Source organism: Vitis vinifera, chromosome 6 (genome assembly GCF_030704535.1).
Source record: "Vitis vinifera cultivar Pinot Noir 40024 chromosome 6, ASM3070453v1".
NCBI lineage: Eukaryota > Viridiplantae > Streptophyta > Magnoliopsida > Vitales > Vitaceae > Vitis > Vitis vinifera.
In genome coordinates, this window is record NC_081810.1 from 2,653,773 (window position 1) to 2,679,778 (window position 26,006).

General features: G+C 34.2%; 2 protein-coding genes across 7 annotated transcripts; one reads left to right on the forward strand and one right to left on the reverse strand.

Moving 5' to 3' along the window:
- Nucleotides 1-701: 701 nt before the first annotated feature.
- LOC100263975 (zinc finger CCCH domain-containing protein 30) lies at nt 702-4,891 on the reverse strand. 3 transcript variants are annotated; one of them, XM_010652925.3, is made up of 3 exons: nt 4,668-4,837; nt 3,810-3,837; nt 702-3,605 (listed from the first exon to the last, which is right to left on the reverse strand). In XM_010652925.3, the coding sequence occupies exon 3, from the start codon at nt 3,592-3,594 to the stop codon at nt 1,417-1,419; it is 2,178 nt and encodes a 725-aa protein (XP_010651227.1). In that variant the 5' UTR covers nt 3,595-3,605; nt 3,810-3,837; nt 4,668-4,837; the 3' UTR covers nt 702-1,416. The 3 variants fall into 3 exon arrangements, with proteins under 3 accessions (XP_010651227.1, XP_059593388.1, XP_003632114.1); XM_059737405.1 differs by having other exon boundaries at nt 3,810-4,226; XM_003632066.4 differs by lacking the exon at nt 3,810-3,837 and having other exon boundaries at nt 4,668-4,891.
- A 5,918-nt stretch (nt 4,892-10,809) lies between these two features.
- LOC100241697 (histidinol-phosphate aminotransferase, chloroplastic) lies at nt 10,810-24,885 on the forward strand. Of its 4 annotated transcripts, none has more exons than XM_019220327.2 (10): nt 10,810-11,117; nt 12,734-12,966; nt 14,503-14,587; nt 14,755-14,909; nt 15,042-15,139; nt 15,393-15,497; nt 15,761-15,922; nt 19,216-19,358; nt 19,575-19,715; nt 24,433-24,885. In XM_019220327.2, exons 3-10 carry the CDS (start codon nt 14,552-14,554, stop codon nt 24,550-24,552), a joined length of 960 nt encoding a protein of 319 aa, XP_019075872.1. In that variant the 5' UTR covers nt 10,810-11,117; nt 12,734-12,966; nt 14,503-14,551; the 3' UTR covers nt 24,553-24,885. The 4 variants fall into 4 exon arrangements, with proteins under 4 accessions (XP_019075872.1, XP_019075870.1, XP_019075871.1 ...); XM_019220325.2 differs by lacking the exon at nt 15,393-15,497 and adding an exon at nt 13,266-13,421 and having other exon boundaries at nt 10,811-11,117; nt 15,830-15,922; XM_019220326.2 differs by lacking the exon at nt 15,393-15,497 and having other exon boundaries at nt 10,811-11,117; nt 14,526-14,587; nt 15,830-15,922.
- Nucleotides 24,886-26,006: the final 1,121 nt, after the last annotated feature.

The window sequence follows — 26,006 nt, forward strand, 5'->3', positions numbered from 1 at the left end:
AATCACACATTCACCATCCTACAAAATCTCATTTGTTGGATAATCATAACATGATGCAGATTGTTCCCTTGGAATCAGCAAATCGATGTGGGATTTGATCATTGTAAACTCCACTAAGGCTAGCTATCATTAGCAAGAATAATAAAGATCAGATCACTACAACAACCCCATTTCCTCCAAATGAAAAGGAACCACTTTGATGGATGAGGATGCCTATTGCCCAGCCAAGATCAGTGCCTTAAAAAACAGCAACCTTGGGCAAAACCCATCATTATCGAGATCAATTCAACCCTACAAATTCAGAAGTTATGGCCCACACAGCATTTGACATTTAAGAATTGTCCACTCCTATAGGGTCACATCAAGTAGAGGATTAGTGGGGTGGGGCTGGGTGGGGTGGGGTGGCAGCATCACATGTGGAATAAGATACCTTAAAGCCTATCATCTGAAAAGCAAGTTCCACATCTCATCTCATCTCATAAAAAAAAAAGAAGAAATCCCAATAACCCCCCAACCTGATCTTCTCAATAAAGATTGAGAGAACCCAAATCCTTTCCACCTCCCCCATGAAAAATCCGCACCCACCATCCCCACTATTGGGATCCACCGCATCACATATTCCCATGCTTTAGTGACACAGAGATAGGGAGAGGCACAAAAATTAAAAGAGAAGAAAATCAAATTCAGAGACAGCCAAGACGTGGAAAACGATAAAAGGCATTGAAATAATAATAATGATAATATGTAAAATTATTCAATGTTACATCATCAAAGAACCAACCAAATGCCCCCACATCTTGTCACTTTCTGCCCCTACAATAATTCATTCACAAATGGAACACATCAGCAGGCACCACACTTTCTTCTTCCTTAAAAAAATGTGTTCCTCTTTTCCACATGACCTGGTCAAGCATTGACACAACCAAAACCCCCCAAATGCAAGAAACAAAATAACATACCCTTTCCCTCTCCTCTCCTCTCCTCTCCTCTTCTCACAATGTTCAAACGGATGAACATCACAATAATAAATTGAAAGTCAGAAGAAGATGGGGCAACGAAACCCATGCTTCTAGTTTCAAATAAAATATGTAAGCTCTTTTGAGAAAATAATAAATTATGGGAAAAAATAGCCCTACCTTATGTGATATGGGGAGAAAAATACCTAATTTGACTCGGTCCTTGGAATAACCAAAATAGGCTTTCTCCTCCTTCCCTGACTTCTTATGTGATAAATAATATTAAATGGAGAAAATCAATGAACTTTTTCTGATCTCTGCCCTCCACCTCTTGCCTCTATGGTTACTGTTACCTTCATAACTCCCACATCAGTAAATAAATGACTAAGAAAAAAATTTTACTCTGTCTTTACTGCCTCAATTGGAAGCTCAGAAAAAAAGATTTCGTCTTGTTTTCTCTTTAAGCAACGATCTGATCGAGTTGCATCTGCTCAAGCCATGCTCCCAAAACTGCATGATCAATGGAGTCAATTCTAGAAATGGAATTAGAACCATCAGCAGAAACTGTCATGCCTGAAACTGGTAGAGTTGGGGTTTCTTGGATCCCCGGAGGTGACTCCTTCACCAGTGATTGAACCCATGAAAGATCAGGCCCCTCCCTATTTTGCTCAATTGAAAAAGTTTTACGGTGCCAAGCCAGTTCTTCTCCTTGAACAGACCAATCTATTTTCCCATTGGGGGATTCCCATTTGGACCAAGAATTTGCAGGGGAATTAACAATTCCAGCACCATTGGAACCAAGATCCCGTGAGCTGAGGCTGCGTAGGTGTTGCTGCTGCTTCTCACGATGAGCCAGAGAGGAAAAACGAGAGCTCAATGGGGAGAGAGGCTCAATGCCTCGAGGTGACATCCTCCCAGGAGAAGAAACACCAAAGGAGGCTTGCAGGAGAGGATGATCAACATTCTTTGGAGAGAATACATTTGTCTTTATAGGAGACAACATGCCCTGCTGGTGCTGGAATTGATTTAGAACCACTGATTTATGCGATGGGGAGAACATGGTTGAAGCAGCAACGTGATCAGCATACCGGGGAGATGACATCTCAGCAGAGAAAAGCTCATCAAGATTTGAAGGGGTTAGGGCCTTTGATCGAACAGAGAGATTTCCAGATGCAGAACTGAGATTTGGTTGTGTGAAATGAGACAAATCGTTTAGGAGCTGCTGCTGCTGCACATCAAAATCCTGCAGCACATTGAACTCCTCAACCAGCATGTCTCTTGCACTCAAAGATGATCTAAGGCGACTTGTTTGGAGATTGCTGCCTGGGAGATGCAAAGTAGGGATGCTTTGCTGCGGCCAAGCCATTGATGAGTGTGAAATAGCAACCCCTGCAGGAGACATTGGTGGTGTAAATGGTGAAGGTGACATAGCAGAAACGGCTGAAGGGGAGCCAGGAAAGAGGCTCAAGGCCGAAGCCATGTCCATTGCATTAGCAGCAGATCGTGGAGATGCAACACCAGATCCTGTGGACATATAGAGGGGACGGAGTTCCTTAGAGGTGTGGGCAAAGAAACAGACCCGACGCATGCAACTTGTGCCATCCTTGCAGAGTCTGGTCCTATACTGTGCTGGATGAAGCCAGCACTCAAAAACTCCATGAGCATATTCACACAAGTCCCCACGCCTACAAGCCCCCTTGCGAAACTCTGGACATGGCACACAACTATAATGAAACTTCCTTGGGTCCCTTCTCCGAGCATTCTCACCTGGATGTACAAAAGGACATTCAGTCCAATCATGGGAATATGCTCGGGAGCAAGGCCGGATCTTAAACGAGTACATTCGGAACTCATCAGTGGCATAAATGCTGTTCTTGATGTCAGGAAGAGATGGGTCAACTGGGTATTCTTTCTTCTCCGGCATGGAAGACACATGGATATCACTGAGCCTGGAAGCAAGTGGTGGTGACATTGACTCTGAGACACCAGATAAAGAACAATTATCTGGGGATGATGAGAGGGATGGGGAACTGGATTTCAAACTCACAGTGGAAATCTGGAAATCCTGCTGATAAACAAAATCATCATTTTTTAGAAGCTCTTCAAGGGTAGCTTTCAAATCTGGAAGCTTTGGAGAGACATCAATAACATCAAAAGGTCGATGCCCTTGGGCATCAGTGGAGTTAGGATCAGCACCAGCCAGTAAAAGTAATTTGGCAACATCAACAGCATTGACAGTTCCACCAGACACAGCACAGTGAAGGGCAGTACTCTTATCTGGGCCACAGGACCGATTTACATCGGCCTCAGATAGAGAAAGTATCAGCTTCACAATATCAACACTACCATACATAGCCGCCACCATTAATGGAGTTCTGTGTTCAAGAACCATCTGTTTCGACACCTTTCGATGAACATACCACAGACCAACCTTATCAATCGCAGATCCATTAAGCGCAATGGATTTCTGGAAGCCCTCAACATCATTGTTTGCTGCAAATTCAAGCAAACTAGAAAATGAATTTTCACTTTCAACCTCTCCGGTTGGCTTATTCATATCTTTAGTTGAAGTGTTGGTTTCTGGGGTCGAGGATGGAGCTGGAGTCTTGGGATCCATCTTCTTCGGACCACTACACATGCTTCAATTAACTAAAAATCAAAATGAAGAGACAAGCCATTTAGAATCAAATACCAATCTAATAAAATATACAAATAAAATCATTTCCTCCACATCATTCTTCCACAAGAAATGAATAGATAAAAAGATGCTCATATCAATGGGAATTGTATCAACAGAATCTGACAAGAAATCTGTAAAGGGGGAAACCATGGCAGACAATAGAAGGGACTCACCTTTGAATCCCAAGGAAGGTTTCAAACGCTGTTCAGAAAAGCACGTGTCAATCAACAACTAGGGTTTTTGAAAAACTTATAGTTAAAGAAACAAGGAATAAATGACAAATATGGTAATAAAAATCTCATGTGCTAAAATAGAAAATTTGGAAGAAAAAAAAAATCTGTAATTCGGACCCTAAAATCAATCTTATCCGAATCGGATATTGAGAAAACATCGTTATAGAAAATTATCAAAAATCTAGAAAGAGAAAACAAGGAAAGCTTATAAAAGATATGGAGTATATATGGTCTCCTAGCTCGAACCATGATGGTACAAAGATTGATTTGACTGGGAGAAACACTTCAAAAAACCTATTCAAATTTGAAATCCAGGAAAAGAAATTATCATGGCATCAGAAAGTCGCTGTCTGGTTCCTGCAAAATGTCGAAAAAACAAAGAAAACAAAATCTCGGGTTTCATACTTCATCAATGAAATCTGACTTTTTTTCAATAGTACAAAATATCCAAATCCTTCTAACGGTTTCTCGGGAACAAGTCAGGAAAACACACACACAACTTCACATTGTTGAAAACAAAAATCAAGCAATAAATCCATAAATACTAAAAAATCTCCCTTCCATTACTACATTCACAATTAAGAAATACTCAAGATTCATCCTTCCTTTTTGTCCCTCGCCTTCTCACCAACCAAACGGAGAAGAAAGAAAGAAAGGGGGGAAAAAAAAAGAGCACATAAAAAGGTCCCAATCGATTCATAGAAAACACTCAAAATTAACAAATTAGCCACTTCAAACAGAGAAAACCTAATTTAATAGAAATTTAAAGAAATGCATCACAAGCGCAAAAACACTTACAGAATAGGAGAATATGAGCTGAAAATGAACTCAGCAAACCCCATTAAGAAGCCATAAAAACCCTAGGGATCGGTACGGAGCTGCTCCGCTTTTGCGAGTCTTGCGACAGAGGAGCTTGATCGACGTTTTAGAGAGAGAGGGGAGCGTTTTCAAATGGGGTGAAATGAAATGGAGGTGCATTTGAGTTGAATTTATGTGGCATTTGGGAGCGTTTGAGGTTCGTGAAATGACGTTGAAATTTACATGAAATGAATTTCAAATTTGAGTTTTGGGGGGAAACCGGCCGTGCCGATGGATAGGTATGGGGTGATGGGGTCCGGAGGGTGGGGTTTGGTGACCGGTCAGACCGGTGTGCGGTTTTTTATTTAACTAGATTTTAATAAGCCGTTGGAGTCCGGTTACCAAAGGCTCCGACCTGCACAACTGTAAATCAGTAATTGTCTTAAACCTAAATTTAAATAGACGTTACTTTATCTGTAAATTAGTATTAAATTATTTATTTTATTTTTATTAATATTTGAATTCTAAGTGTGACATTATTTGTTTTTATTAATATTTTAATATAATTATATGTTGAATAAATATTTTTTTATCCTTTGAAAATTAATAGTTTTAATAAAATAATTATTTTTTATGCTTATTTTATATAATAAATATAATGATATTTGAATAATAATAATTTTAAAAAATAGTGATTTAATATATTTTCAAACATCTTAAAATATCAAATTTTATTATTTTATTTCCTTGTGTCAGAGTTTGCATCAATAAATGTGACACATACCATCGCTCGTAATACGACTAGTGTTACAGCTCTGTCATGGTGCAACGGTTCAAGTCAAGTCATGTGACGTATGTTACCGTCTGTACCATAATGCATACCATGACCCATGTCATGACACATAACTTGTGTCATTGTCCGTGTCAAGATGCGGGTCATGGTATTTTATATATGAAGATGATGATATTTGAAAAATAATAATTTTAAAAAAAATAGTAATTGAATATATTTTCAAATATCTTAAATTATTTTATATAATTAATAATAACCACTTGAAAAGATTAGTAATTATTATATTTGAAAATGTAAAAATTATAATATCAAAAAGTCTATAATGATAATCATGTAATTAGTTAAAAAAAATAGAAATTATGTAGAAATTCAAAATTTTTAATTATGTTTGGCTGATGAGAAGCTGTCAAATTTTTTCTAGGATAAATTTCATTAATTCCTCATTTATTTCAAATGTAATGCAAATACATTTGGATATATAAATTTATGATTTAAATATCTGTCCAGTTTTTAATATTAATTCATTAACTTTTGAAATGTCAATTTGAAAAATAAAGAACATTAAATCCTAATTTTGAAAAATACAATAAATTTATTTATGATCCAAATTGTTTTTATTAATAAATTAAATTGAAACATTTTTGGTGAATAAAGTTATAAAAGCTAAAAGGTTTTTTTAACAAGTTATAAAAATCATTTTTTACAATAAAATTTAATTGGTTTTTTTATGAATTTTATTTTATTTATAAATATTAGAGTTTGATGACCCGAATTCTATTTGGTCCAACACAAAAAGCTCGTGGTATAACATATGTAGTAAAGTTAAAATTATAAGATTTTTTATGAGGTATTTGGTGGTAGTGAAGGATCATGTGGTTTTTAGGGTTATGATGATTATCCTTTTACTATAGTTCGTCCGCATCTCTCCTAATATACCAATTTTTTGCATGGAGAATTTTATTTTCCTCTCCTTATGGTTTTTATTGTTTATGGCTTTTTACCTAAATTCACGTGTTCTTATTATATTTTATTTCTTATTACTTATTCTTATTATTATTTCATAAATAAAAATAAGTTAAAAATCATTTTCTTATTAATAAAATATGTCAAAGTATTTTTTAATAAAAAAAATCAAATAATTTGTTTTAAATAAGTTGAAAGATTTTAAATTGAAATATTTTTTATGTATATAAAAAAAAGTAAAATCTTTTGAAACTATGTTGTAATTTTTTTTAAAACAATGATTCTTATTTCCTAATTAGTTAAATAAATTAATTTGTGCAATTTTGAAATCCATTTAGCCTTTTTTATATTATGTTTTATCCATTTGTATTGTATTAATTGATTAATTAATTGAGGCTATAGGAGATATATATATATATCCTATAATATCATATGCATATCATAAGATATCGTTTTTAATGAAATAAGATATTTTTAGATATTATATTATATCTAATGAAATATACAATATCCCAAGATATTATATATGTAATGAGATATGTTAAATCATGTTTATTTTTAATTTGGGAATTGAATAAGAAAAGTGAAATGTTATTTTTCAATTTTCAAATATTTTTTTAAAATAAAAATTATATTATATTGCAATACTTATTGTTAAAAAATATAAAACCTACCTCATTTATCACTAAGCGGTCATTTAGGGCCTTAGCTAGTGATCCATTGTTTCGACAATGAAAAATATCAAATACCACAATAAAGGTATATATCTATTGGTAATGAATAATCTAAAATGGTGAATTTTATGGAATATCCCATGTTTAGTGATATTTTGAAATTGTTCAATAATTTAAAATTCAGTAAATAATTATTTATTTATTAATATATTCATTATTAAAATATTCAAAATTTGTGAATGCAAATTTTACATTATATTATTCAATAAATAAAAAACTTATATATATTAAATAATGCTATAAAAAATCATAGCTATTTTTTACTTTTTATTTTTAACTACAAATTTAATTTTTAATGAAAATATTTTATTTTACAAAATAAGTAATATAAAAAATAAAAAAATTTAAATGTTTTGCATATGGGATATGCATATTTTATATTTCAATCTAAGATTAATATATCACACGTGGAAGACATATAAAAATTAAGATGGATAATATAGGATAATATACCTTAAGTGATGAGATTACTTATTTTATCTCATTACCAATCAATCCAATTTCATATTATATTATTCGATGAATCCAATATGACCTCCAAACTATTTTTGGTTCATTGAATTATCTTTTTGATTTTTTGAAATGACTAGTAGGGTTTTATTTTTTATTTTGTTTTAAAAAAATAAAAATAAATACGTCGAAGACTCCATAAGTTTAATTAATTATAGATAGAACCCAATTTTCTTTTCATTATTTTTTTTTTCATAAAATATCTTTTACAATTGAAATTCACACTATTTCAAAACATAGAAGTAATTAAAGAATTATTCATAATTTAGAGCTTTTTTTTTATTTATTGCAAATACATAAATCATGGATGATTGGCTAATAATAATTCATTCATAATGTTTGGATTTTATGTAATTTTTAGAATGTTTAATCATAAAAATTAAAAATATTTTCGTAACTATTTACTCATTTATTTATATGCAAATTTTGCTTAAGGAGCCTTTGGTTATTTAGTTTCTTTTTTTCTAATAAAAAAATTGAATTGAAATATTTTTTGAAAAATGAAACTATAAAATCATTTTTCTAATAAAAAAATTTGAAACATTTTTTTGTATATGAAAAGCTAAATGTTGGTTTAACAAGTTGAAAAAACCATTTTTCTAATAAAAATTAAGTAAAAAAAAAATCATGTTTTTGTAAGTAAAATTGAATTGGAATATTTTTTTATAAATAAAATTATAAGAAAATTAGGTAAAAATCATTTTTTTTTAAAAAAAGAAAATTGAATCGGATTTTTTTTTAAATATTTAAAAACATAGAAAAATAAAAAATAAAATAAAAACATTCAAATTCTTATACAGATTTTTATTTAAAAATAAAAATAAAAAAAACTATTTTTAAATATTTATTTTCAAAAACTGTTTTTTAACAATAACAACTCTTCCTTACATAAATGCACGAACTAGGCCTTCATCTCTTGTTGGGAACTTTGGGCAAAGCCTCCATAAGGCAGGATCATGTTCCAACCTTTGTCGAAAAACCTCACTAGAAAGGATTGTCTTAACCCCTTCCATAAGGGAAAAGATTGGCAGCTTGGGTAAAAGCCTCCTTGAGTGGAAAGGAGCAGTCCTAAAGTCTCCCGCAAAGGAGAAGGATTGGCCTTGGTTTATCCATCTCAAAGCTATAATCAATGCTACCTTTCAACCTCCCCACGAGGGGCTTAATTACAATTTTCGCCGCCTCCTTTGGCCAAGGAGAGATATCAACCATTCATTCCCGATAAGAAGATTGCAAGAAAAACCACTTCAAACTCAAACATGTTTTGCACCATCAGAAGTGCAATGTCTAAACCTCCACTCCCAATCTCGATTCTTAAAAATTGGCTAAGTTATTGGCCTGTTGTCAGGAACACACACGTCAATCTCCAAATGGATTTGCTAACACACCTAAGGCTCAACTCTATCACAAGCAAATGATAAAAAAAAGAGTTATTTTTAAGGCCTTAAACAACCATATTGGGCACTTCCAAGTAATTTCGACTACAACAACACAACTTAACTCTTTGATATCTTTTTCAGATCAATACTTAACACTTAAGTAAAACAAAAAATGACCAAGTACAAATTAGAAAATTAAAAAAGACTAAAGACAAAAAAAGAAACTAAAGGATCAAATCTACAAAGGTCAACATCCTCAACATGAGCTAAATCTATTAGTAACTATCTAAAAGAACTCATCACACGCCTACTAGAGCTAAATTCAAACAAAGGTCTCCATGATAATTTTCAATCAAGTTCAAGCAAACTTATTGCTCCAATATGACTCCTTATACTAGAGCTCAACATCTTCATAAAACTACTTGATGAGAGGTAGTTCATCAAATATATATATATATATATAAATAAAAAAAATAACTTAACCTTTTAAGTAAGGACCAACATAAGAAACAATTACTTGAACCAATGTCAGTGCTTAGGACGAAGTGGGGGGGGGGGGGGGGGGGGGGGTGGGTGGGATGGTGGCAATGGGCAATGGCACGAGGAAGGAGGTGCTAAAAGGATGAAAAAAACGATGAACTTAACCTTAGGGGAATTAACATACCTAATAACTTATCTTGACAAATATACCTAATATTTGACTAATTGACTTGAATTTAACTTAAAGTTGGAAATTTATGAAGAAAATCACCTTAAAGAGTTGGTCAACTCTGAAAAATATCTGCATTTAAATGGCATAAGACTTGTGAGACCAAAAAATTAAAAAAAAAAAGCCTTTAAGCTCCTTCAAAGGCAAGTCATCCTCTACTACAGAAATCCCTCACTATACTTACAAAAATAGATGAATAAAAATGTAACTACTCGTTGAAGATTTTCAACATCGCCACTTCTCATACCTCACTGGTCATAAATGTGACTCTAGTTCACAAACAATATTTTCAACATCTTCACCTACCACTTCTTATACCTCACTGCTCATAAATGTGACTTTAGTTCACAAACAATATTTTTAATATCTTCACCTGCCACTTCTTATACCTCATTGTTCATAAATGTGACTCTAATTCACAAACAATTAATATTTCGTAACTTATTGCAAAGTCCTTTTTACTCTCAAATCTCAACCCCTTAAACAACTCGTTAGATTCATTCCATGATCTAGTACATGATATGAGAGTTTTGGTAGTTGTTTTATCTATTATATCTCAATTCAATTATTTAATTATATTATTTATTACATCTCAATTCAATTGTTTAAACATAAGGAAAACACAGTATATTCATTTTTTTTTATCAATAATATTATATTTTTATACCCTTAATTAATCAATACATTTGTTAATTAGAGATATACTTAAATTTTCTATTACACTATTAAAACACATAAAAAAAAGAAAAATAAAGAACAATTATAATTTAATTTATTCAAAGATTTTTCATGTAAAAAATCAGTACCAAATAAAAAAACATAATTGATAAATTTCTTTGTTAATTATATTATCATATTATTAAAATAACTAATAGAGAAAAGAAAATAAAAAAATAATGAATAAATACAATTTGATAATTTTCATTATTTTTCACGAAAAAAAAATATCAAGATGAGTTTCATGCATTTTATTTTTTAAAAAACAAATTTTCCCTCTTTTTTAACCAAAGGCATTCTTAAGAAACGAAAACATAGAAAATTTATATATGGTGATAAATTAATCTATATACAGCATGTGGACGCGCGCTCGTGCGCGTGCAGGGTGCGTGGGGTAACCAGACTCCAGACACGAAGCCATAACCGAATCAGCCGGTGGGAGAGCGAATACGACGAGAGTTGCCGCCGGAGTCGTAGTCGGAAGGTCTCCAGACGGGAAGCTTTCGCCGGCGGCTTCGCGAAGTTGGGGAACCTCAGGACCTCTGATTCGAATCGCGATAGATCTCTGATTTCCTCCGCTCACAATCCCCACGGTCTCTCCGCTCTCACCGCTTCCACAATTCTACTCCGTTCCCACGGCCTATTGAGGTTAGTTTGGAAATATATGATATGTTCCTATGCATTGGAATGTCTCTCCTTTTTCAAATTTGAAGTTGTGAGTTAAGTGGTGTGGGTTGAAGGTTTCATGACTGCGGGAAAGAGGACATGTCTTGGTAAATTATGGTTTTTCATGTACTACTGATTACACATTCTGGGGTCTGTGTTAATAGCATTTTGGGAATTTGCCAAAAGAATTTAACATTGTAGTTTATCGTGTGATTTGTTCTTGGCAAGGATGTTGTTGTATTTAAAACCTGGTGGTATACATGCGTTTCCAAGGGATGATTGTTTAAAATTAATTTTTAGTGTGAGATCTATGAATGCCATTTGTGTAGTCAGTAATAATGAACATCTCTCTTGTGGTTCTTGTTTTTTCTTCCTTGGAATTTTGATGTCCAACCAGATTAATGTTGGACGATTCAAGTACAGGCAACTGTGTCCTGGGTGGTTTTCGTCTCCACAAGTTTGGCGGTTGCCAAATCACTTTAATATCCACTTTAAAAGATCCTTTTATATAAACCCAAAATTGATAGGCATTTAGTTTCAAAATAAAATAAACCCACTTCAATATTCGACTGGGCATAAGGCCCCAAAATGAGTTCTGATGTTGGCCTAAAACCAGTGAGCAAAATCAAACCAGCCTGACATTAAAAGGTTTGATTTGCTTCAGTTTTTCAGTGAAAATATATGGTTCTTTGGTATTCAAAAATATGTTGTTCCGGTCAATTTTTTCTTACAAAACTGATGGGACCAATCTTATTTACACCCCTAGGAGGGGCTAGCAACAAACAACTGACTCCTCTTAGAACTGTAGGAGATACTTGTCCCTTGTCTGCCATCACTCTGCACTATTCATGGTTGTTGTCATTGTCATCTCTTGTAGTTGACTCTATCTCATGTCTTTGGTACAATTCTCTCTCATATCTGGTAGCACAACCTCCATCTATCATATGCGATTGGGTTCATTCCCAAAAACCCAAGGATTTGGGTGGTGTTTGGTTGTCATGAAATGGAAAAAAAAGAGAAAGAAGCAAAAGTCTGGACCTCTCCTTTCTTGTTAGTTATAGATTAAAGTAAATGGCCAAGAGGATGAAGGCCAAGTCCGAAAAATAACCAAATCAAATTCTGAATGCTGGTTGTTTCCCAAGAAAATGAAGTTATGAACATGTACTAAATTGAGCTTGTGTTGTGCTCATTGGGTCAGTGGGCTTCTGTTTGAGGATCTTGTAACTGGTTAGACTTGGGTTGACCTTCACTCCAAAGAAGCCTCCAAATTTGACTCAAAGGAAAAATGGTTGGATTAGGGCTTTCAAACATAATTTATGGATTATAATTCCAAAAAGGAAAAAGGAAATAATATCTAATCACTACACTGTCTGTAGTTTATTATATAGTTTATGGTTTTCATTTCTCACTGCTCTTGTTGCCACCACCCACTGAGTAGGTCTTCATAAGCATACCACCTTTATTTCTATTTGTTACTTTTTCTCTGATTTCCCATTTGTATAGATTGAAAGAGTACTTATTTAAGGTGTGAAATTTGTTTTTGGATATTGCTATACAATGTTGAAAATTTCTGAGTCTTTTGAATTCAAAATGTGCAGATTTTGATGAGTGTGATTAATATGTACAATACTCCCTCCCTTTGTGCGGTCAAACCTAATACTGGGATTCACTTAACTGAACCTCAAGCACCCAGTTGTTCATTTGTGGGAAGGCACGAGGGGGTTACATGTATGACCTCGGCAATGCCTGTGAAGAACGCCTGACTGGAGACTCATTCATTTGACCTCATCTCAAGAATTTGTCACCTTATCAGCCCATTTTGCCTTTTGAGGTAATTAATCCCTATTTTTATTTATTTATTGTTGATTCTGTTGATTTTTATATTTTTATTTTTCAGAAATGCAGAAATATATTTAGGTTATTCAAACTTTGGTTGCATGACCTTGGTTAGTTACTTGTCATACATCGGATCAAAAGTTCATGCTTGCATACAACAATAATTATTGTTATTATTTGGGATAAACAATGCCTAGATACAATAACGCTATTCAATTTTGGCCTTGGTTTAATAGAATTTTGCTTACTACTGTGAGTTTTTTAATGTTTGTATGTTTTTATCCATTTGGGCAGGGGTGTGTTGGGAGAGCCCCCCTCCCCCCCTTTTTTTTTTCTGATAAGTGGGTGCCAGGGAGCCCTTGATTTTCAAGACATTTCCATGATTTGGAACTTGAAGGAGTGGAGGCCTTTTTATGGAGATTGCAATCAAGCTCGATTAGAAGGGATGAGGTGGGCAAAATGGTTTGAATGACTCCCAGAGTGGCAAGTTCTTAGTTAATTTTTTTTTACTTGGCTTGTGGTGGAAAAGAGTCATTTCTTGCAAACGTAGTTTAGAGACCTTAGGTTCTATCAAGGGTGGGGTTTTTTGCACGGGAAACAATTTTGAAAAAGATATTGATGTTAGATCAACTCAAAAAAAGGGATGAATAATGTCAAATAGATGTTTGCATGTAAAGATGCAGAAGAATCAATTCATATGCTCCTTCATTACAAAAAGGCAAGAATTCTGTGATAGTTTATTTTTTCTTTGTTTGGAGTAGCTTGAGTGGTGCACTCTTCCATGAAAGGAAACCTCATTGATCCTTTGTGGAGAAGAAATGAGAGAAACCTTGGATGACTGCTCCCTTGTGCTTGTTTTGGACAATTGGACTTTATGGAGAAAAAGAGATAGGAGGGCCTTTGAAGATCTCGAATAGATGGATTGAGCCATCAAATCTTCTTTCATGTGTATTTTTTTTAATATGTTCAAGTGTACATGGATAATCATTCAATGAGTACAATAGGTTTCATTGATTATTTGACCTTCAAGTAAAGGGAGGGAGCTTGTATTTTGTGTTCTCTCCTCTTTTGCTTGCTTGCTGTTTCCTTTTTGTATACACTTTGTGTACTTTGTTGCCCTTATCATAGATGCTTTTAATATAATTTTTTATTTGCTTATCAAACACACCCCACACCCCACACCCCACACTACCACACACACACACATGCACACACACACACATGCATACACACATGCACACACACACACACATATTATCCAAATGGATTGAATGTATAAATAATAGAGTGGAGAATTTGTTCATTATGCATATGTTCGTTTGGGTGTGTCTTTTGTGTTTGATTGGTTCTTGTGGTAGTATTGAAGTTTCTTATAGAATTTTGAAGTTTCTTATGGAATCTTCAATTTTTGGATAAGTGTGCTATAGGGCACTTGGTAATTATGTATGGTTGATGAGGCACTTGAATGAATCATCATGTAAATTAATAATTCGCCTTCAAATTGAATGAAATGCATTTATTATTAATACAGGTTTTGTCATCGCGTCTTGGTAGGAAGCCTGAAGATATTATCAAGCTAGATGCAAATGAAAACCCTTACGGGTCCACCCCTAGAGGCAAGTGAGACATGTGATTGGAAACTTTGTTTTAGTACAAAAAATGTTGCAGAATTTATAACTTTTTAATCAAGTTTTGAGACTTGATTTTGTAAGCTAATTGTACATTTTTGGCACTTCTAACTGTTACTTATTCAATTATGTACTTCTTTCCCAATGTTATGCAGGTCTTCGAAGCTTTGGGGTCATTGAAATTCCCATATGTTTATTCTGATCCTGAAAGCTGCCGTTTACATGCTGCACTTGCAAAAGATTTGGGCATTGAGTCTGATTATATTATTGCAGGATGTGGTGCAGATGAGCTCATTGATTTGATTATGAGGTTAGAAATGGAAGATTTTTTGTTTACTTGATCTTTAAAATTATATTGATCTTCAGTTTGTAGTATCTATCTAATTCTAGTAATTCCTAATTATTTAATTTGTTTGTTATCGCATTGACTTCCTGATTACAGATGTGTACTGGATCCTGGAGACAAGGTTGTGGACTGCCCGCCAATTTTCACAATGTATGAATTTGATGCTGCTGTTAATGGGGCACTTGTTCTCAAAGGTAAAGTTTATGCCTTTTAGCTTTCAATAATATTAGTGACACCTTATTACTGAAAGCCACATTTATTGACACCCTTTTTTGAATTTTTCTACTTTTTAGTCCCACTTCTTAAACATGGTTTCCTGCGCTTAACTCCTTTCATCTACATTTATTTGCTAAAAATCTGCCATTTATGTTCTTATTTGCCTTATTTTTTTATTGTCACATCATCTCAAACAATTGTAATGCCGTAAATTTTCATATCACACTGTAGTACCGAGGAATTCAGACTTCAGCCTGAATGTAGAACTCACTGCTGATGTTGTTCAGAAGGAGAAACCAAAATGCATATTCCTAACTTCTCCTAACAATCCAGATGAAAGATAATTCTCAGTTGTTACTGTTTTTTATGAACGTTATTTTAGGGATATAAAGAACCAAAATGGTGACATATTTTCTACTTGTTTATGTAACTGAGCAATGGTTCAAGTTTTAGATTATTAGTATAATTAAATTGTGGTTATGCTGATCCTGGGAGTTAGCTACATGCTTTGAACGTATGATGATCGACACTGTATGCTATTATTTTATCAAGTGTTTTCAAATTCTGATACATTTTATTGTTGTCTTACTCCTTATTTTGTAGTATAATCAATGATGAAATTCTTTTGAAGATCCTTGACTTGCCTATTTTGGTTGTGCTGGATGAAGCATACATTGAGTTTTCGGGAATCAAGTCTAGGATGGGATGGGTGAAGAAGTTTGAGAATTTAATTGTCCTGAGGACATTTAGTAAAAGAGCTGGTATGTTCATAATCTTTTTGCCTATATAATGAGGCGATTTTATGTAGAAATGTGCGTGTAGAATGGGATGAATGAAAAAGTCTGAGAATTTAACTGTCCCTAAGACATTTATAAAAAGAGTTGGTGTGTTCTTAAATATTTTTTTTTTGTACCAATGAGCCAATTATATGTTGAAACATGCATGTACATAATACTTTTTGTCAGTAAATTAACCCCAATTTTGAGTTTTTTTTTTTTTTTTAAGAAACAAGAATTGTATTATATAAAAAAAATGAGTTAGCAAAGAAGGATGAGAGATCATCTATAGTGATAGAAGTACAAAAAGAAGGATACAGAAAAGAAAGATAATAGAGAAATAAGACCGACCTAACACGTAACCAACCAGCAACCATACCCCAGCCTAGAACTAATAATCCAATACAAAAAGGAAGGCAGAGGTGAAGGTAAAGCTGGATGAATGCCCTTGATGCTCACCAAAAATTTTTGAAGAAATGTTGGTCCTTTAATTGAAAGGGTTCCATTTTATCTTTTTTCAGATGGTTTAGGTTCAAAGAAGGAAGAAGAACAAAAGAAGAAAGTAGAGTTTGTTGTTAGTGAGAGACATGAAATGTCTATACCTATTCCTTTATTATTTGTAAGATTTGAATCATTACCTGCACAAAGTGACATTGCCCTTTGTAAGGAATATTTCTGCATATTTATACTTTCCTCTTTTTGCATGTGCTATGGCAAGGGTTGTTTGCTTTAGTGGCAATGAACTTGGTGGTATGGGAGTGGTCACCTATCAAAGAGAAAAAAAAACTTGATGGTATGGGAGTGGTCTCTCAATTTTCTTTGATATGTAAAATTTATACGATAAATGTCAAAAGGGGATGCAGCCCATGTGCATGGAGTATATACAATGATTAAAAACAATAGAAAGAAAAAAGGAGAAAAGAAGAGACTCTTCTCTCCTTAAGACCCAAAATATCAATGAAATATATCAAAGAAAGGCTTCTGTTTCCTATCGATCTTCCGACTGATTCGAACAAGAATTTATAAAAGCATTTAGGGTGTGTTTGATATGTGGGAATAGGAATGGCAATAGGATGAGAATGGAGGTCAATCATAATACTGTATAGAAGAGAGGAATCAAAGTCCTAATGGAAGTAGGACTTGGTTTTCATAAAAATGAATTTTTTATTCCTAATCCCATTCTACAAAACAATCCAAGCACATTAGTGAATAAGAGATGATATTGATTTCCTATTTCTATTCTCTATTCTAGCATTTCAAACATAACCTTAGAGGAATCAGATGTAGGGAAACCTAGATCCTATAGTATTCCGTGGTGCTTGTCCCTTTTTTGGTCATATGGATTTTAAGGAGTTATTTAGAAGTAAAATCATGGATGATATAATGTTCTCATATAGTATGTTGCTTCTTCTAGGCTGACAGTTAGGATGGCTTTATTTTATTTTTCATTTTTTATTTCTTTTTTCTTCCCAAGATTATTGTACACTTGCCACTATGTGTTGGTTTCTACTGGGCCAAAATCATTATGATCATGCAATACTACAAGATCTTGAAGTTAAATATTTTTAGTTATTAGTGAATACTATTTATAAATGAAATATATGTTGTATTAGGACATGGATATTGCAACATTGGTATTACTGTAATGAATCAGTCTTTTTAAGTCTAGCTTAAGACACATGTAAGAAGGTGGACACACCTTTCTCGTGTGGGTACCTTATGTGAATATTAGCTGGTCTTATTTCAGTTGTTTTATTACTTTCAGAGCAACATCTTCCCCCCACTTTTTTTTTCAAAATACTATTCTTAGGTTCAAGAAGGTTTAGTACGATCAGTATCCAACAGACGGAAACAACTAATAGATCTGAGTGGCTTTTCATGTATTCCAATTCATATTGGATGTGCTAATCTTGTGCACTGACATATAATTATGCTCTGGCTTCTGTCATAAGAGATATAGTTTTTTGACATTCTATGGTACTTCGTGTGCACCTTGGAAGATCAATATGTATCTTCATTTTCTTGTTGCTTTATGCAGGAAATAAGCAGGATTCCCATGCAATAGTAGTAAATCTTAAACTAATTAGTACAAGCTGATTGTATCAATGTATTGATGTTGTATTGAAATTTACATTGTAGCAGTTGATTATTGTCATCACCTTTAAAAGGGAGTTATTCATAACTAAAGGTTGAGATGCAAATATGAACTGTGCATCCACAGATATAGTGGATATTATAATTTGGTTATTCACCAGTGTTGGACCAATCCTTTTTCCTTTCCTTAGTTGTTTTTTGTACAACTAGACATTTAAAATAAAAATTATATGCAAATAGTAATTTTAATTTATGCAAAACTGCTGGTTCAAGTACTGAAACATTCATTCTTTAGTAATCCTTTGTCATGGGGTAGCACGTATATAGAAGTAGGCTCAATATCTCTTATTGGTGTCGTTGATTGGGTGGGTTTTTGGTGAGGGAGGGGTTGGTTGTTTTTTGGGTTGTCCTCTCCCTTCCTGTATAACTTGTTTTATCGCATCCTTGTTTTGTTTTTTTATAAAATTTATCCCTTTACTTATCAAAAATTTTCAATTATAAAGAAACTATATTCATGGATCTTTGCAAGTTATTTGATTAAAATTTATCCATGTTGTCTCTCATGGTTCATGGATAGACTTCTAAATACACCCCTGAATTTGTTTCTCGAGTGCATGTAATTGAAGATGTATTTTTTAATACCATTATTTGTAATGTCTCAATTTTCATATCAGTTTACTCGATGTAGGTTTTTCATGTGAACAAGAAAATCTGACATTTTCTTTTCTCGTATACATTACTTTTTATTATGTGAATCATGTCATCTTTGCCACTCCTCTCATACATGCCTTCAACTCTTTGATCTGTTGGTCTGCTAAGTAGCCACCTTCTATAGGGGTATTACCTTTGGCCTATTAAAAATAAAAATAAAAATAGGGGTATCACCCCTAAACTTGCAACCATAATATTTATCTTTGGAAATAAAAGGACTTGGATGACTATAAGTAACATCATAAAAGAGTTTTTTCTTTCAAAGTTAAAATATAATATTTTCTAATTGTAAATAAATGGATTGTGATCTCATTCATGCATAGGATACTAGTTTGGATGTATTGAAGATAGAAGTTGGTCCTATGGTTCATCTCTCATATTAATTTTATATTCTACTTTTGGAAATAACTTCTTTTGTTATATTTTCTTTCATATGAAATTGTTTCTTACATTTCTACTGAACATTGGCATAGGATTAGCTGGACTCCGTGTGGGATATGGAGCATTTCCTTTGTGCATTATAGGGTATCTTTGGAGGGCAAAGCAACCATATAATGTTTCTGTAGCTGCTGAAGTTTCTGCATGTGTGGCATTGCTGAATCCTACCTATTTAGAGGTACTTTGGTCTTTTATTTTAGTATTATTTTTGTTGCATGTTTGGCTATATCCTCGCATTTTGAGGACCAAACATTTCAACATAAGGGATAAATTAGCATCCATTTATCTTGAACACTACTTCTCTTACTAGTTCCCAAACATTCAAGATAAGGGATGAATCAGTATCCCTTTAGCTTGAACATCATTTCTAATACTAGTTCACTGTATCTTCCAGAAGGTGAAAGAAGCTTTGGTACAAGAGCGGGATAGGCTTTATAAGCTTCTGAAAGAAGTGCCATTTCTCAACCCATTTCCAAGCTATTCTAATTTCATTCTTTGTGAGGTTATGTCTGGAATGGATGCTAAGAAGCTAAAGGTAAAATTACTTTTTGCTTCCACGTTTTATGATTGATTCTTTTGGGGTTGTAGTTTAACATAGTAACAGTTTGGATTGGGATTAGGATTTGTGTACTTCATATGTAACACATGCACTTTGTTGTGCTGTTTGTTAGGTGCTATTAATATATTTTTTGCCTGCCTAATACAAAAAAGAGAGAGAGAGAGAATCAGTTCATGATTTGTTCTTCTTCTAATTTAACATAGTAATGGTTTGCATTGAATTTAGTAAAGAGATCACTAATCCCACGCATTGTAATTGGGATGTAGGCTAACTATGCAATGTGTGTATTTGTGCTTCTTTTTCCTTTTTTTTTTTTTTTTGTTTCGTAGATCTTGTAAGTTTGCATAGACTTCTACTTTCAAAGTTAGCTAAGGGAATGAGACTCTCCATTGCTTCAGGTTTGTGACCTCCCAAGCATTTGCATGTGGCTATAATGAAATATCAAGAATTAGATCTCTATCCAGCACATACTTTTTCTAATGAATAGCTGTGCCCATTTGGACTTGGCTAATGATAACTGAGAGGGTGGTCTGTAGATCCTCACTCGCTTCTTACTTATACCGCATCGACTAGGAAGAATCAATTTTGTGTAGTATTAATTGGTGGTCTGTAGATCCTCACTCGCTTCTTACTTATACTGCATCGACTAGGAAGAATCAATTTTGTGTAGTATTAATTCTATAAGACTAAACCATCACAATTGTGCCCAATGGCAAAACTATTTTGGATCGACTAATGATTGTAAAGATGGTGGTCCATAGTTCCTCTAGCTTGTTATCTATCATGCATGGATTAGTAAGAACCTATTTCTGAAGGATTCAATTCTATAAGGTGTATCTGTCAAACAACTTCTTCTAATTTTAATTTTAATTATTTATAGAAATTTATTGTTTTCCCATAGTTGATTTACAATTCCAGGTTACAGATGAGTAGTAAGTTAGTAACTTAAGTTATGGACCTTCAGTGGTAGGAGGGCAAAAGCCCATAGCAGAGTGAGGAAACTAGGGAGCATGCTTGAGGGCAGCTGTAGCGATAGGATCATGAGAAGCTCTAAACCATGTTTCAAGTCTAGCTTTGATTTCAAACGTTATATGAAGAGCTCTCGGACATATTTTCCAAGTGTCTGGTGTCAATTTTTTTTTTTTTCTTGGGGGATGGATAAACAAAAGAAAAATACTAAAGGCACCAACTGAAGGTGCACCAAAGGACAGGCTGTATACAATGGGAGCTAGGAAAGCAACAAAAACCAATGGGCCATTCAAGATGAACCTAACCAGTCTTCAAAACCTACCGTGTCTGGTGTCATTTTATTAAGGGTTGGCAAATGCTTGACTCCTTTTCTCTGACATTGATTTAAAAAGAACTGGCTTAGGATCTCCTTGTGATTTTATTTGTAGAGGCTTTAAAGCTTTCCTTCTGTCAAACAAATTTGTGAGAATTTTACCAAATTTCAGAAATCCTCTCTTGGGTTGTGAAAACTTATTTGTAAGGAAACCAAGAGATTCCTAGCCACATGTCATTATAAAATGAAATATTATTATGCGGCTAAAATGTAGCACCTACAACCTCTGCTGTCGACCTGTTTGTGCACTTCTTTAACAGAATCTGAGTGTAGAAGTGAGTTTGGAGCAGGAAGTAGGAAGCAGGAAGCTCTTGTCTTCAAGGAACTCAAAGTTTAGGGGCATCTAGGAAGCCTCCCAATGAACATTTGGTACCAGACACATAGAATCAAAGGTTTCATATAATTCCCTTGACTGGTTGACTCCTATCTTTAAAATGAAGGACATAATGTCTCTCGAGTGGTTGAAAAATTGATTTGTTGGATTCCTCCAATTAACAAAAGATTCAAATTAAATTTTGATGGTTCAAGAATAGAGAATAAAAAATGCATTAGGATGGGTTATTAAAGATTCTAGTGGAATTATAAAAATGGTTGCAAGTAGACAAATAGGTAATGCATCAATAATATTGTGGAATCTATGGCTTTAAGAGATGACGTGTTAGCTACTAAGATTCTAATGGGTTTTAAAACCTAGAGATTGAAGGTGATTCAAAAATAGTAATTGATTCGTGGCAGAAGAGAAAAGAGAAGGGCCTTATTTGCAAATTGGATATAGAAAAAGCTTATGATAGCATCAATTGGAATTTCTTAATGAAGGTCCTTCAAAAAATGGGCTTTGGGACTAAGTGGGTGGGATGGATGTGGAGCTGCGTGTCTTCTGCTAAATTCTCAGTTCTTGTTAATGGAGTGCCAGCTGGGTTCTTCCCTAGCACTAGAGGGCTTCGTCAAGGGGATCCTCTATCCCCTTATCTCTTTGTTATGGGAATGGAAGTTCTGGACGTCCTCATCAGGAGAGCAGTGGAAGGGGGATATCTATCAGGATGCATCATTCGGGGTGGTAGTAGAACTTCCTTGAATATTTCCCACCTATTTTTTGTTGATGACACAATCGTGTTCTGTGAGGCAAGCAAGGAGCAAGTTTCTCATCTAAGCTGGATTCTTTTTTGGTTTGAAGCGGCTTCAGGTCTACAAATTAATCTAGCCAAAAGCGAAATCATTCCAGTTGGAGAAGTGGAGGAGATTCTTGAGCTAGCAGCTTAGCTAGGGTGCAGGGTGGGGTCCTTGCCCTCTCACTACTTCGGACTCCCCTTAGGAGTCCCCAATAGGGCTACTTCTATGTGGGATGGAGTGGAAGAGAGGGTCAGGAGGAGACTTGCGCTTTGGAAAAGACAGTACATTTCCAAAGGGGGGAGGATCACTCTTATAAAAAGCACCTTGGCTAGCATGCCAATATACCAAATGTCTATCTTTCGAATGCCCAAGTCCGTTGCTAAAAGAGTGGAGAAAACCCAAAGAGATTTCCTATGGGGGGGAGGAAACTTGGAGGGGAAAGTTCATCTAGTTAAATGGGATGTGGTCTGTACAGAAAAACACAAGGGAGGGCTAGGCTTAAGGAAAATAGCCACTTTGAATAGAGCCTTGCTCGGCAAGTGGATTTGGAGGTTTGCTTGTGAAAAGGATAACCTTTGGAAACAAGTGATCACTACGAAGTATGGGCAAGAGGATCATGGATGGAGGTCAAAGAAGGCTAGTGGGGCGGCTGGAGTAGGGGTCTGGAAGGAGATTCTGAGAGAATCTGAATGGTGCTGGGAAAATTTGGCTTTTTTAGTTGGGAAGGGTTCCAAAATCAAATTTTGCAAAGATAGTTGGTGCACTGACACACCGTTGTCCCATTGTTTCAATCATCTTTTTGTCCTCGCCGCACATAGGGACGCTACGATTGAGGAGATGTGGGACCAAGATTCGAGTCAAGGAGATTGGAACCTTGTTTTTGTGAAGGACTTTAATGATTGGGAGTTGGATATGGTTGGGGATCTGCTCCATACCTTGAGGGGTCATAGGCCTTCCCTGGAGGATGATTCAGTTATGTGGAGGCAAGGAAGAAATGGTCTTTTCAGGGTCAAGGAAGCTTACAGGCTGCTGGACAAGCCTAATGCCACAGTTTTTCCTTCAAGGAGCATATGGGTGGATAGGGTGCCAACTAAAGTTTGCTTTTTTGCTTGGGAGGCGACGTGGGGGAAGGTGCTCACTCTGGACAGACTCCAGATAAGAGGGGTGCAACTCCCAAATTGTTGCTTTTTGTGTGGTTGTGAAAAAGAGAATGTAAATCATATTCTTTTACACTGTATAGGGACTAGAGCTCTATGGGATATTATTTTTGGGTTAGTAGATGTTAAATGGGTCCTCCCAGAAACTGTAAAGGAGGCTTTAACCTCCTGGAAGGGTCCATTTGTAGGGAAGAAAAGGAAAAAGATTTGGAAATCCATTCCGTTGTGTATTTTTTGGACTGTTTGGAAGGAGAGGAATAGGTTAGCCTTTAGGGGGGGTGCGTTGAATATTCAGAAATTAAAGAATTCTTTTATTTGTAACTTATGGAACTAGGCCAAAGTGTATTTAGGTGAGGAGTCTCTCTCCCTTATAGACTTTTTGGAGTGGATAGCTTCCACTTAAGGGGAGGTAGTTCTTTTGGTCCTTTTCTTCTTTTTGAGGCTGTAGCCGTCTTGTATACTCCCTGTATGCTTTGTGGCGTTTAGCCTTTTCTATTGCATATCTTGTTTGCTTATCAAAAAAAAAAAAAAGTAATCGATTGTTATAATAAAAAGTGTAACACTCCTAGTTTTATTATGATATTAATGGAGGATATTTGAAAGTTATCTTAGGATCTAAATATGTACAATTGTCATCATATTTATTGGAAAACAAATATAATAACAGATGATTTAGCTAAGAAAGGTATTTGTAATATATAATCAATCATTTGGAGGTCAAATTTTCCTAAAGATGTTATAAAGTTTGGTTTCGAAGATTATTGTGGTTCATCTTTTAATCAAATTTGTAAAAATTTTGCTTTGTGTTATCTTTTCAAAAAAAGAAAAAAGAAAAAGGTTTCATATAATTCTGAAAACACGGGTGGTAATGTAATTATTGAATGTTCTCTGCTTGTTTTCAAAATTTCCTGAAGTTGGCCAAAAGTAGGCTACTCATAAGAAATAGTCCCGACTTGAGCCCAGAATTTGAAATATGCTACTCATGAAATGTTCATCTTTAAAGCCATCTGGTGACAACTGAAATATGCACATAACCTTTATTGCTATGTTCTGATATCTATTTTAACAAATGATTTTGATGTAGGATGATCTTGCGAAAATGGGCGTGATGATCCGTTACTACAATAACAAAGAACTGAAGGGTTATGTTCGCGTCTCCATCGGGAAGCCTCAATTCCCTTTCTTGACTGATTTCTGGTGTTAAAACTTCCTAAAGGTCATTCAATTGCTTTGATGTGAATGATCCTGAGGATGCCTTATATATATTATATGAAAACTACGGACAATCAAACCTATTTCTTGATGCAATAGAAGCCAAAAGGAGTAAATAGGGTCCCAAATAACAAAAGACGTGTAAAAAGTAGGTCCGATTATGCCTATTCCTAATCCTAAATGAAATGTAACAACATGGGGATTCTTATGTAAATATAGTATCTTTTAAGAAGAATGGTTCCTTCAACCATTTACAGATTTAGGCCCCACAACTCTTTGACTGGGAAAATATTGAAGCCTAGTGATTGTTTTGATTCTTTTGAAAGACTTTTCCAACTTTATGGATGTGTAAGCGGTTATGGATGCCTCATATTCATACCTTGAATTACTTTCATTACCCACCTTCCTCATAGGCCTTTTTGGCCTTTGAGCCACCATTTGGTTCAGGAAAATATTAGACACGGAATAGACGGGGAAAAGTTGGAGGAAAGAAGTGAAGAACAATGAAAAATTAGATTGAAATTCAATTAATTATTCTTATTTCTTATTTGAATTTTATTTTAATTCTTTTTTTATGAAGATTATATAATTTAAAATTTTTTTGTAGTTTTTTATGATAAAATCAAACATTAGAAAATAATTTTTTAAGATTATTCTTAAAAACTATTTTTTGATAACTGTTTTGAAAAACAAATGCTAGGTGTTAAATTGGTTTTGGAACTTACACATTTTCAAAATGCCACTTCCCGCCATTTTCCCTCTACTATTCTCATTGCCCTCTTCTCTATTATCTGTATTTCTTGTTTTCTTGCATTCAAAAAACTAAACCTTAGCCCTAAAAGCTTCAAGCTCTCCAATATCTCATTTCCCTGATTTAATTGTTCTTTGAGTTGAGATCCTATTCCTAAACCTTTATATTCCAAATCTTATATCCATGTTTGATACCTTTTATATTTCAAATCTTTTGACCATATTTGATTAATCGGATATAATTTGATGTAATGATATTATGATAAGAATTTTTTTTTTTTTTAGATTTCATATTTCTAGAATTTATATATATATATATTTCCTATAGACCTGTTCATGAATTTGGCAATTGAGTGTGTGCATATGAGAATTTATTGATAAGAATTTAGCATTGTTTTAATTTAGGATTTAGGGTTTTAGGTTTACCATTTTATTTGAGAAATTAGGAAGACTCATTATAATATTTTTGTATGTTTTCATAAAATTACCAAATGAAAATATTATTGACATATTAGATTAGGTTAACAATTTGTTCCATTATATTTAAGGTATGCATCTTATAAATATATTAGAACATGGAAAATACTATTAAATGTGTATTAGGTGAGATTTCACAAGGAATATAAAAGAACATGCCAAATGTATGAATTTCATAAATTTGAACATGATGCATGGGACATTGAAACATCTTATTAG

Coding starts and splice junctions, on each gene's coding strand:
- LOC100241697 (XM_019220327.2), top strand. CDS start 14,552: ATGCAAATGAAAACCCTTACGGGTCCACCCCTAGAG. Junction 15,140..15,392: donor TGGGGCACTTGTTCTCAAAG/GTAAAGTTTATG, acceptor ATCACACTGTAG/TACCGAGGAATTCAGACTTC. Junction 19,716..24,432: donor TGGATGCTAAGAAGCTAAAG/GTAAAATTACTT, acceptor ATTTTGATGTAG/GATGATCTTGCGAAAATGGG.
- LOC100263975 (XM_003632066.4), bottom strand. CDS start 3,594: ATGTGTAGTGGTCCGAAGAAGATGGATCCCAAGACTCCAGCTCCATCC.